Source organism: Sorex fumeus, unplaced genomic scaffold, assembly GCF_029834395.1.
Source record: "Sorex fumeus unplaced genomic scaffold, SorFum_2.1 ptg000051l, whole genome shotgun sequence".
NCBI lineage: Eukaryota > Metazoa > Chordata > Mammalia > Eulipotyphla > Soricidae > Sorex > Sorex fumeus.
In genome coordinates this window covers 7,765,748-7,778,716 of record NW_026606108.1, presented here as the reverse complement: position 1 = coordinate 7,778,716, position 12,969 = coordinate 7,765,748, and the positions used below count along the sequence as shown (strand labels likewise).

The following is a 12,969-nucleotide window of genomic DNA, read 5'->3' as shown; positions in this document are numbered from 1 at the left end:
ACATGAGCAAAGCCATCAACTTTCATTAGTTTGTCATATCCATTTTAGATAGAACTCATATCCTGCTGTTGGGGTTAAACACCTAAGTGCCAAGTAAATTTGTGCATACCCATCAACAGTTGTAAATAAACTCTCTAAAAGGGATATCTTTTGTTTGTCTTGGGGTCACACAGGTAGTACTGAGGGATAACTCTTGGCTCTGCACTCGGGGATCACTTTTGGTGGGGCTTGGGGACCATATGTGGTGCTGGGTTGAACTGGATCAGCCACATGCAGGGCATGTGCCCTACCTGAGCTACTATTGCTTCAGCCTTGAGGGATCTATCTATCTATGTATCTATCTATCTATCTATCTATCTATCTATCTATAGAGATTTAACATGGGGATACTTAAACATATTTAATTTTTTGGCCACAGTTATTAGGGTGCTTCCGTTGCATGTGGCTGACCTGGGTTCAATCCTGGTACGCTATAAGGTCCCTAGAGTCCCTACAGGAGTGATCAGGTCTTATTCCTGACTCTGTGATCAAGGATCATTCCTGGTGGACTTGGGGGACCATATGGGGTGCCAGGGATCAAACTAGGGCTGACTCCTTACCCACTGTACTATTGCTCTGAACCCTGGTGCTTTTTTTTTTAAGCACATTCCTGTTCCTGAAATTTTATCTTATTATCACAGGGGCACTTGGAGGAAATAAAATAATGTTATTATTCTGTTACTCTAAACTCTATAACAGAGATGAGGCAGTCTATTAAAAAAATCCTGATTTAATGTGTCTTTTGATTCCAGTTCTCAGGATTTCCCACAACATTTGATGATCTGAGTTTGGGTGAGAGTGGTAGAGTTGGCTAAGAGAAAAATTCTGGAATCAGAACTGGGGAGATATTTCACTCAATGGCCTAGTCATTGCATTCTGGAGGACCTGATCTGATCCTTAGCACTATGTGATTCTCTGTGGATAAGAATGACTATGCATTTGCCACTTTCTTCTTAGATTGAGTAAGATCCCCAGAATGTATTTCTTCCATTTCAATTAGTTTTGGATGTTCCCCAATTCAGACCACATTGTCCAAATATTCATTTGACAGAATAAACCAATAACATAGCACCCCAACCTGGAATTTTTTTTTAGTTAGTTTTGGTTTTGGATCACACCTGGTTATGCTCAGAGGTTACTCCTGGCCGTGTACTCAGGAACTACTCCTGGTGGTGTTCAGGGCGCCTATATGGGATGCCAGGGATCAAATCTGGCATCAGCTGTGTGCAAGGCAAGCACCCTATTTGCTGTACAGTTGCTCCAGCCCCAATCCTGGCATATCCATAACATTGGGTTAGATGATAATGGTTCTAATGCATCAGACCTGATTCTCTTCATTTATTTATTTATTTTTAAATTTTAAAAAATTGAATCACAGTGAGAAACACAGTTACAGAGTAGTTCATGATTGGATCTCAGTCATATAATGTTCCAATACCCATCCCTTCACCAGTGTACATATCCCACCACCAATGTCCCCAGTTTCCCTCTCCCCAAACTCCAACTCTATGATGGCAGGTACTTTTCCTCTCTGTCTCTGTCTCTGTCTCTGTCTCTGTCTCTGTCTCTCTCTCTCTCTCTCTCTCTCTCTCTCTCTCTCTCTCTCTCTTTCCCCTAACCAAAACCTGTGACTTGTAAAGTGAAATTCTTCAGAGATCTCTGGGTTTGTATTTATAATTGAAATGTTGCCTTTCTCTTTTTCTTATGTCTTTTGCATAGTTTAATTTAGAGCAATGTCCTTTTTGTATAGACACAGGAAGACAGTTAATGTTATGCTTTTATAACTTGTGAATTAATTGACTCTGAATAATATTTACTCCTGGGCATATGTCATATTTACTCAATTTAAGCCTCAGTTGCCCTTCGTTACTAGCACCCCAGAAGAAGGGTCCGGACGAAGGGACTGGATGGACCAAGGGCAAGGGGTAAGCTACCCTGACATCAATCAGGACAGGCTAAGTGCCATAAAACTTATAATAAGCTAAGAGTACGGTTGTGGATGAATTCCATCATGCTCCAAAAGAGAAGTGACTGAACAAGGACACTGCTAGGACTAGGATTAGGAAGGACTAATCTGGTTGAGGATTGTAGTCTGGGATCTATAATGAGTTGTTCCCTTTAAGCTTAATATATCTCTTACTGTGTCCATACAAAATGACTAGAAAGATTATTAAGACATAAATTTAAGGTGACTGTTTAAATGGTTATGGACTAAGGAAAGGAGAAATACAACCTGAGATGAAATTTTTCCCTTGAGCAGATCTCCTAGCAGGATGAGATCTTTGTCTTAGAAGAGCCTCCCCCAAAGGGAGGGCTTTCATATGTTGATTATGCTACCTCATCTATGTGTAATTGCTACCCCCAACCCTTAGAGATTATTCTCTATAACTAGGCTTGTGTGAGTGGACTGGAGGGGGAGGAATATGGGCAGTGAGTGAGACAGGAAGGAGGCAGAGGAAAAACAAATGGCAGTTGGCCACCAACCAGCCTGGCCCCTGTTTTCTCCTTCTTTCGTCCATCATCACTGGAGTGGGAAAATGGCCTGACCACAGATTGCACGTGAAGAGAGAGAGAGAGAGCGCCGGGTTTATTTTGTGATTACAAATGGCCACAGAAAACCATATTCTTGTGAAGGGAAAGGTTTTCCTTTTGCACTTGCTTGTGACTTTCTTTCATTTAGGACCATTTCACAGTGTGGCTGAGAAGAGACAGCCCTGAGGATGATGGTGAATAAACCTGAGGAGCAGTGGTGAATAAACAAGAACAAAAAAGTCTGCTGATTGGAGCATGCAGCCGGATGGAGGAGGATCCAGAAAAGAATCTGATCAGGGAAGGTGAAGGTGGAAAGAGAGAAGGCTATACAGTGTGCTGGAGGAGAATCTTGGAAGTGGCAGTCTCCAAGTAGAGAGAACAGGCGTGTGTGTGTGTGTGTGTGGGGGCGGGGGAGGTGTTGTGCTTGGTGAAATCAGTGAAGAGTAAGGTAGCCAGGATGGCGTAGATTTTGTTGGATTCTGAAGTGAAGACTTCAGGGGGCCAGCAGAAAAGAAAGAAGAAACTAAGTGTAAAAACTGAGCTTCGGGGCTGCAGCAATAGCACTGCGGGTAGGGTATTGCCTTGCACGTGACTGACCCGGGTTCGATTCCCATCATCCCATAGGTCCCCCAAGCACTGCCAGGAGTAATTCCTGAGTGCAGAACCAGGGATGACCCCCCGAGCATCGCGGGGTGTGACCCAAAAAAGCAAAAAAAAAAAAAAAACCCCAAAAAAACAAAACAAAACAAATTAAAAAAAAAAACAGCTAAACTTCTCTCACTCACTCTTCCACCTTCATAAGAGGAAATAACTTCTGAGATCTGTCTTTCTCCCCCCAGAAAATATATTTTCCATTCAAAACCCAAAATTGAGCTGGAGTGATAGCACAGTGGCGAGGGCGCTGGCCTAGCATGTGGCCTACCTGGGTTCGATTTCCTGGCACTCCATATGATCCCCTGAGCCCACCAGGAGTGATTCTTGAGTGCAGAACCAGGAGTAAGCCCTGAGCATTGCTTTCTGTGGCACAATTATCTGAAATTTACCATGCAGTTGCCTCCTATACAAGAACCCAATCCGTATCAGTAGCACTGTAGCACTGTCCTCCCGTTGTTCATCGATTTGCTCGAGCGGGCACCAGTAACATCTCACAACAAATTGTGAGACTTGTTGTTACTGTTTTTGGCATATCGAATACATCACGGGGAGCTCGCCAGCTTTTGCGGTGCAGGTGATATCAGTATCACAATAGAAAATAAATCATTTATAAAATCAATTAATAAAACCCCAGAATTCCAGCAAATTGGAGGAAATAACGACTGACGACTGACGTATGACAATGGATGTTGATGTTTTCCTGCCACATTTTCATGAAGTGGTGAGAGGGCTCTATTTTACACTGAAGGGTCTGGAGAAAGGGGAGGGATAGTATTTGCTGTAGGTCATTAGAGCAGCAATGAGGGACAGAGGCTGGACTAGCTACCAGGCAGTCTGGCTGCAGGAATCCTAGTCCCTCTCAAAGGAATGCTCAGGGCAATGAAGTGTTCAATGAATTAAAAAACCAACACTGCAGATTATGTATATTAACAAGAAAAAAGGCCCCATGGAAAATGACCTCAGAACACCTTCATTTCTTAGATTTCTTTTTCTGCTTGATTCTGTTTGCATTGTGTAGATTTTGTTCCTGTCAAAATGCAAAGTGAACTCCCCCAAAATGCATTGGTTTTATTGGCTCTGGTCATTTGTTATTTCTATTCTATTTTTCCTTTCCTCTTAGGACATGTAAGTATGGGCAAACACTTTTTAATTATCCTGATCAAGTGTGGGGACCTCTTTTTGCTGACCCCACTTGTAATCAACTGGGGTCTTCTAGTAGGAGGAGAATTGATTGCTTCTGTCCTTCCAAACGAGCTAAAAGAGGGGGTCAGACATTATCGCGCCCCTTTGAAAAATTCAACTCTGTGATTGATTTTATGACTGCCTGCAGTAGCCAATTCTGCAGAATAAATTCCACAAGGTGAGGAAGTATTCTTTGCAACTTACTTTAAAATTCCTCATATTAACTTCTCTGAATAGCTCGGTCTCTTACAGGACAAATGTAATAAGGATCTATCAGTTTTACCGGCTAGCACCTATCTTTAATGTCTAAGAAAATCTCTCTTATTTTCCAGCTCACATTTAGTAATTCTAACTTTTGAAATCACTTCCCTGGGTGACACTCTCTTTCTTGACCTGATCCAAAGCTTTTGCCTCCCTGAGCTACATTATTTCAGTTGAGGGATTGAAGGTGAGGACCATGATGCAGATGAACCTTCATTCTCTGTGATGCTCCTGTACTATGCTCCCTATCGTCTTCTTGATTTTTTCCGTAAAGAAGCCAAATCCACCCAAAGCAATAAAACATGTCTTTGAAAGGTTTTAATCTGCTCATACTGACATGAAATGCAGTATGCCTTTTCAAATAATTATACAGGGGTCAGAGGCATAGGGCATTGGTTAGGGCACATGCCCTGCACATGGTCTAGCTTAGTTCAATTCCTGGCACTCCGTATAGGCCCTCTCCCCATCCCAAGCCCTTTTGGGTAGTGCTCCCTAAGTGCAGAGCCAGGAATGAACCCTGAACACTACGGGGTGTGGTCCCCAAACTAGAAAATAAGGTACGGTAAAAGGTAAAGGCCCTCCCGTTGATCGTTGATTTGCTCGAGCAGGCCCAGTAACGTCTCCATTGGAGACTTTGTTGTTACTGTGTCTGGCATATCGAATACTCTCGGTAGCTTGCCGGGCTCTCCGAGAGGGGCAGAGGAATCGAACTCGGGTCGGCCATGTTGGCCGCTTGTAAGGCGAACGCCCTACCCGCTGTGCTATCGCTCCAGCCCTAGAAACTAGAAAATAAATAAAACAAATAAATAGAAAATAAATAAATAAATAAAATAAATAAATAAAATAAATAAAAAAATAAATAGAAAATAAATAAAATAAAATAAAATAGCCCTAGAAACTAGAAAATAAATAAAATAAACGAAAATAATTATACAGCTGGAGAGATAGTAAAGCTGGTGGGGCTCTTGCCTTGTGTGTGTGGTTGACCTGAGTTCAAACCCCAACACCCCATGTGGTCCCCTAACTACTCCCAGGAATGATCTCTGAGCACAGAGCCAGGTATAAGCCCTGGTATGGCTCAAAAAGCCAAACAATATTTATGTATACAGCTTAAGAATTTTCATCCTATATGAAATATCTTCAACATGTCTTTGTTAAAATTTCTACTTTCGCTGAGGTGGAGTCAGACTTTTTATTACATCGACATCTATTTCATTAGATTCCTTGAAACCTTAGTTACTAATAAAAACCTACAAACTATTATTATCTAAGGACCAAGCAAATATTTCATTTGTTTGTTTGTTTTGGGACCACACCCAGTGGTGCTGTGCTCGGGGACCACTCTTGGTGGGCTCAGTTTCAATCCCCCTATGAGATGCTGGGGATCAAACTCAGGTTGGACACATGTAAGGCAAGCACCTTACCTGCTCTACTATCTCTGGCCCAGGATCAATGGCATCTTACTCTAGACTTTTACCACTTGCACCTTCAAAGAATATTTTTTCCAGTGTCTTCCTTCTGTTTTGTAATGTCAACCATCAAGATGGAATCTTTGATAATTCAAGAAAAATATGTGTAAGATTTTAAAATCTTAAAATCTTAAATAAAAGATTGTATTTTAATAAATTACAGTGCATCACTTATTTACTGAGATGTGTGTTTTTCTGAAATCACTTCCCTGGGTGACACTCTCTTTGTGCACTCTCTTTGTGCCTGTTGAGTAAATTGACTCAGAACAATATTCGAATAGTGCTCCTTTGTCATCAGCATTGCATTCTGCACCCACCACTCTATCCACTTTTCTGTTAAATTCTCTCACAGATATCAAGATACATAGAATCACATGGTCCAAGTACACAGTCTCACTCACCCTTTGGATAAGGGGAGACAATCCTTCTTGAGTTCTGTGTAGTCTCCTGCCTTCCCATTTCCATTCTATTTCCTTGTAGTGGCTAAGCTGTACTTCTGGTGGCCAGCATTTAGAGGTGAAACTACACTTTCACCGATCCTTCCATGGTATATATCCACCGCCAGCACTGTCTCCAGCTTTGTCTCCAGCTGCTGAGCCCTCATCTACCTTAACCTGGTGCTACCGAGACCTCTGACCTCCTAGCTCACACCCCATATCCCCATCATCCAGCAAACATGTAATCACAGCTACGTTGGTTAAAATACAAGTGTGTGGATCATTAGGACCCGTTTGTTTGCTTGTTAGGTTTGAGGCCACACCTGGCCGTTCTCAGTGCATGAAAGTTACTTGGGGCCCACATTGTACTGGGGATCTAAGTCAGCTCTTTTGCATGGAGCATGAAAATTATGTGTTCTAGCTACGGAGCTCTCTCTCTGGCCCTACAGAAGACTTTGTCCTACTTTCTGTTCCTGGTAGAAAATGATCGTTAACTGGGATGTTTGGCTCAGAGTTGCAATAATTGTGTGTGCATGCATGCAAGAGTGCCCATGTGTGCGCATGTATATGTGTGCACGCACTCACAAGCACACCGCACACGCACATACACACACACACACACACACACAGACAAATACACCTAGATAGAGTACTTTGAGCATCAGACTGCCACATTTTCTGCCTTCTGCATTCCTTAGTGCACCTGCAGGAAGTGTGTGACAATTTTACAATCAGAAAACTTTCCCAAGCCCTAGGGATTGTCAGGGGCAGAACTGAGACTCTAAGTCCTATTCTGTGGTCTCATGATGCACAGTGAGCTCTTAATCACTATTCAGACCTACTCCTTCAAATCTAGAAGATTCTGACAAAGCAGGAAGAGATCTCTGAGTGCTAGTGCATCCCTGACAAATTTCAAGCAGCAAACTTGCCCTGGGGATTCATTCTTTTTGTTCTTGGTTCTCCTTTTCCTTATACTCACAATTCTATTAAGTGATGCCAGAAAAGGTAGAGTAGTTGAATAAAAAATTGATCCCCTCCTTTCTTATTCTTGTTATATTTTTGGTTTGGTAACTGGACCTGGCAGTATCCAGAACTTACTCCTGGCTCTGTGCTCAGGGATCACTCCTGGCAGGGCTCAGGAAACTATATGGGATAACAGGGATGGAACCAGAGTCAACCACACGCAAGGCAAATGCCCTACATGCTGTACTACTGCTTTGGCCTAAGACCCTGCCCATTTATGATCCTCTGTCCTTTCCCTCTTCTTCTTCTTTCAGTACTGGCAAGCTGAACAGTCTTCAGAACTGACCGTGATCAGTGCTTTGGAAAACTCCAGCCTTCCCACTTATCCTAGAGTCCAACTTTGCAATCCTGCCTTGCTTGTAATTCCTAGCTGACGTGCTCCACTTAGCCATCTATTTTAATTGTCCAGCCGCTACAAAATATTCAGATACAAATGTACGCTGGTGTCATGTGTTATGAACACACCAGATTCACATTAGGGCGTGCCTACTTTGGAACCCTATGCCCTGAAAATGTTCTTGGGTTTTATTGTTTACTTTTCAAAAATATGACTGTGTGATGTGACTTCCTGATACATAAAACTCTGCAGCTAAACCAGGAAAGTTTGGGCCAGAAAGACAGAATCAGGGGCAGGGCACTTGCCTTGCATGTGGCTCACCCAGGTTTGATTCCCAGCACCACATATAGTTCCCTAAACCCTGCTAGGAGTGATCCTTGAGCACATAGTCAGGAGTAAGCCCTGAGCACAGCTGGATGTGCCCTCTGCTCCCCCAACAACAAAATAGGAAAACTAGTTATCTGATACCAGGAAGGTAAATCAGCTATAAAGATGTCCACTGTGTCTATTTCCTCCCTCATATGGGCATTGGTGGAGACATAGATGGTTCAGCAAGAATGAGAATGTCTTTGAATATTATTTCTGTTTGTTGGTTTCCAAAATAACCCAATGCAAAGAGACACAGCTACAGTGCCTCACCCCTACGCTGTTAGTACACAGATCATTATGTCCTTGCATAAGAACTGCCTAGAGAAATTAAAAAAAACAACAACACAACACAGGACTGCATGGATTGCCTAATGGCACTCCTCCCTTTCGTTGGTGAAGTTCTGAGAAAGGAAAAACCATAAGCATTAGTCAGGCCCTCAGGGTGAGGAGGCTTTTTACCACACACACACAGGTGCCTGGTTAGCTGGGTGTGTGCGAAGCTACTTTGGCAAGTCACCAGAAATGGGGCATTTCATGATCTAGGATTTTCTCCAGATAGTGTGAGACCAGTAATACACTATTGGGAGCCAGGGGATATCGGGAGGGAGGGGATTTATCTCTGGGACCAATGCCTCTTAGCTGAATGCTGTTTTGCAGCCTGCTTTTGCTTTCCTTTTATTTTAGAAATGGCAGACTTTTTCCTTGCCAGGTTTGGTGCTTCTGTTACACAAAGTCATCCCTAGAGAATGCTCTGGAAGGAAAGGTGCTAGTTTTGTCATAAGAAGTAAGAATAGATTTATTGATTGATCATTGGCTTGTACAAAGTGTTGCAAGATTGGGAAGGTTCTGGAACAGCACTCATGTCATAGAATAAGCAAGCAGCAAAAGCAAGGAGTGAAAGCAAGCAGCCTGATAGAGTCTCCTCTCTCTCTCTCTCTCTCTCTCTCTCTCTCTCTCTCTCTCTCTCTCTATCTCTTTGCTTTTTGGGTCACACTGCTCAGGGGTTCCTACTGGCTCTGCACTCAGGAATTACTCTTGGCGGTGCTCAGGGGCCCCTGAGGGAACCAAGGTCAGTCACGTGCAAGGCAAACGCCCATCCTGCTGTGCTATGGCTCTGGACCACTGGGGTCTCATTTCTTAACTAGTGTTCTTCACAAAGGTCGCAGCTCTCAGGAGGCCACAGAGTATGATTCCGTGGCCCAAAATGCCCATCATGCAAGTGAGAGGCCTCAAGTCCAGTCCTTGGTGCTACCCACATGTACCAAGTGTACTTCTTGCATCTCTGCTGTCTGGAAAACAGGAAAGCTTGTGGTCTTCAGGGCACTGCATTCAGGAGTGGGTGGTGAGCACTGAAACTGGAGTGTGTGACCCTTAAGAATAAGGGGAGTGACCTGTGGGCAGGAACCAGGGTGAGCATATGTGGGAGCATGGAAACTACCAGCACAATCAAATGTCGATGACCTCTGGCTCCAGCCACAACAGCAAACAGCCAAAGTGAAGGAAGGGAAAGTCAGGAGGATCATGCCTGGGGGTCCCCGGAATCTTCATTTTTCATAAGTCCATGTCATGAGATTGTGTTTTTTATTTTTCAATATTTTGTCTTTTGGCATTTTGGGACCCAGCTATGCTCAGGGCTTACTCTTGGCTCTGCACTCAGGAATTACTCCAGGAGGTGCTTTTGGGGACCCTATTGCAATTCCAGAGATCAAACCTGCCTGGGCCGCATGCAAGACAAAGGCTGTCACCGTTGCGCTGTTGCTCTGACCCCCTGGACCATTGCGTTTAACATCACACAAACAGCACTAGGTTGTAAGACCATTGAGAGACCATTGAGCAGTTTCTTCCAAAATGAAAAAAGGTCTTCCTGCATGATCTAGCAATCACACTTCTTGTTACTTAGGCAAATGGTTTGAAAATTGATATCCAGGCAGAAAATCTGCACCAGGGTAGACCATAATTTTTTGAAATCAGTCAAGTGGTCCTTCAGGAAGTGAGTGGATGCATAGACTAGTCTTCCAGAAAACAATGGCTTGGATACAATGAGAAGAAGCAGGGCCATGAAAACAGAGGGAAAATAATGCATGCATGTTGCAAAGTAAAAGAAGCTCATCTGGGGCTGGAGTGATAGCACACTGGGTAGGGTGTTTGCCTTGCATGCAGCTGATCTGGGTTCGATTCCCAGCATCCCATATGGTCCCTCGAGCACCGCCAGGAGTAATTCCTGAGTGCATGAGCCAGGAATAACCCCTGTGCATCGCCAGGTGTGACCCAAAAAGCAAAAGAAAAAAAAAAGAAGCTCAACTGAGGTGACAGACTGATTCCTTCTGGAGCCATAGTACATCAGGGAGGGCATTTGCATTGCACACTGCTGACCCAGGTTTGAACTCTGGCATTTCATATGGGCCCCTGAGCACCACTGGGTGTGGCCAAAACAAAACCAAAAATATGATTCCAACTCAATAACATACTTTGAAAAAGGCAAAACTCAGGAGAGAAAACAATGAGCTGTTATCAATGATTTTTAAAATTTTTTTATGGATATGGAGGTAAGGCACTAGAAATTTGGGCAGGAGGGCAGTGAAACTATTCTTTTTTTTTTTTTAATATAATCTCCACTTTATTTTCCTCGAAAGGAGTTTGTCTTCAATCCTTAAGGTCGGTAGTTGCCTCACATGGGTTTTGGTGGAGGTCTTGGGGCAGCACCCGCAGGTCTGAACCTCGGTGGGGGTGTTCGGTCGTTGTGGGCTTCGCAAGAACAGTTCCTTACCACCTTGCTGTGAGTGGCACAACTCACACAGTAGTGTAACTTCACATACAACTTGGGAAGCACATAGGCGTTGAAAACGCTGGCTTTGGAAAGATACCTCACTGCTGCGGCCTCCACAATGTTTCTAATGACAAACTTCTTGATAGCCTTATCCTTGGACACACACCAGGCGCAGCTGGTGCAGAGGATGGGCTGCATATGGCCACTGCCCTTTTTGGCTTGCCCATTGTTTCTTCTTTTTTTTGGTCACGCTGGAAGTGGAGATACAAAAAAAGTGAAACTATTCTGTATGAAGCTAGAACTGTGGAAACAGACCATTTTATGTTTGCCAAAATGCACAGAAAGCTTCAATACAGAGTGGTCCCTGATGTAAACTAATTTGATGAACAATCAAGTGTCAATGTTGGCTCAGCAGTAGTAATTAATGTACCACAATTCAGACACATGTTAATAGGAGTAGGGTGGAGGAGGGGAATTGGGGAGAAATATGAGGTGTATATAGAAATTCTTTGCCCTTTGCAGTTCATTATATAATATATATAAATATATACATATATATGTATATATATATATATATATATATATACATGAAATTGCTCCACATATAAGGTCTGTTAATGAATCAAAGGGCTTTGGTGAGTTTGGTGGAAGGTTGAAAGGAGAGAGGAAGGTAGAGAAGATTCTTCATCCCTGTGTACCTTTGCACCTTTATCACCTACTCAAACAAATTAAGATGTTAAAAGTCAGCACGAGGGTCCCAGGCAATAGTATAACTGTAAAGGACTTTATCATCTCTACTTGTTCCCGGTTCCTGCACATAACTGACCTGAATTTGATCCCCAGCACCACATTGAGGTTCTCCAAGCACTGCCCAAAGTGATACCTGAATACAGAGCCAGGAGTAATCCCCTGAGCACAACCAGATGTGTCCCTATGAGAAGGAAAAGAAAGAAAGAAAGAAAGAAAGAAAGAAAGAAAGAAAGAAAGGGAAAGAAAGAAAGGAAGGAAGGAAGGAAGGGAAAGAAAGAGAAAGAAAGAAAGAAAGAAGGAGAGAGAAAGAAAGAAATAAGGAAAGAAAGAGAGAAAGAAAGAAAGAAAAGAGAAAAAAGAAAAAGGTCAATAAGAGAATTCTCAAATTTGGGTTGGCCCATTTTTAATGGTGAATTGTTATTTTCCTATCTTTCTTTTTTAATGTTTACTACTTTAACAAATAAAAAACCCCTATAATTTGTATTTTGAATCTAATGGGAACTATTATATATATATTATATATATATTATATATATATAATATATATATATATATACCACCTCCACTTTGCTGATGACATCGTTCTAATAACACCAAACATCAGCCAAGCGGCACAAATGCTGACCAGTTTTGACCATGAGTGTGGAAAGATCAGATTACAGCTGAATCTCACAAAGACAATGTTCATGAGAAACAGTCTTGTTCCTGACGTTCCATTCACTCTCAATGGAATGACCATCTCCGAATGCAACAGTTATGTGTACCTAGGTCGAGAACTCAACATGACGAATGACCTGGCACCTGAGTTGCACAGGAGGAAGAGAGTGGCTTGGAACGCCTTCAAGAGCATCGAGGAAATAGCTAAGAGGACAAAGAAACATTCCACTGTTCTTCCTGCATTAACTTACGTCTCAGAGACCTAGACCCAACGAAAACAGGATGAGAACGCTCTTCAGGTCTCTCAAAGAGGAATCAAAAGAGCTATGCTTGAAGTAGCATGCTTCACTCAAATGAGAGAAAGAATCCTGAGTTCCGACCTCCGTCAAAGCTCAAGAATCAGGGACGCTGTCTCATTTGCCAAAGCATTGAAAATCAGATGGGCCAGGCACGTAATGAGATTTAGAGATGACCTCTGGACTAGAGCCATTA

General features: G+C 42.8%; 1 protein-coding gene across 1 annotated transcript; it reads right to left on the bottom strand.

Annotated features, from left to right (window-relative positions):
• Positions 1-10,899: 10,899 nt before the first annotated feature.
• LOC130032991 (40S ribosomal protein S26-like) lies at positions 10,900-11,307 on the bottom strand (the record flags this gene model as incomplete). The annotated part of the gene is made up of 1 exon (XM_056124693.1): positions 10,900-11,307. A coding segment is annotated over one exon (336 nt), but the record flags the coding sequence as incomplete, so codon positions are not given.
• Between the last annotated feature and the right edge of the window lie 1,662 nt (positions 11,308-12,969).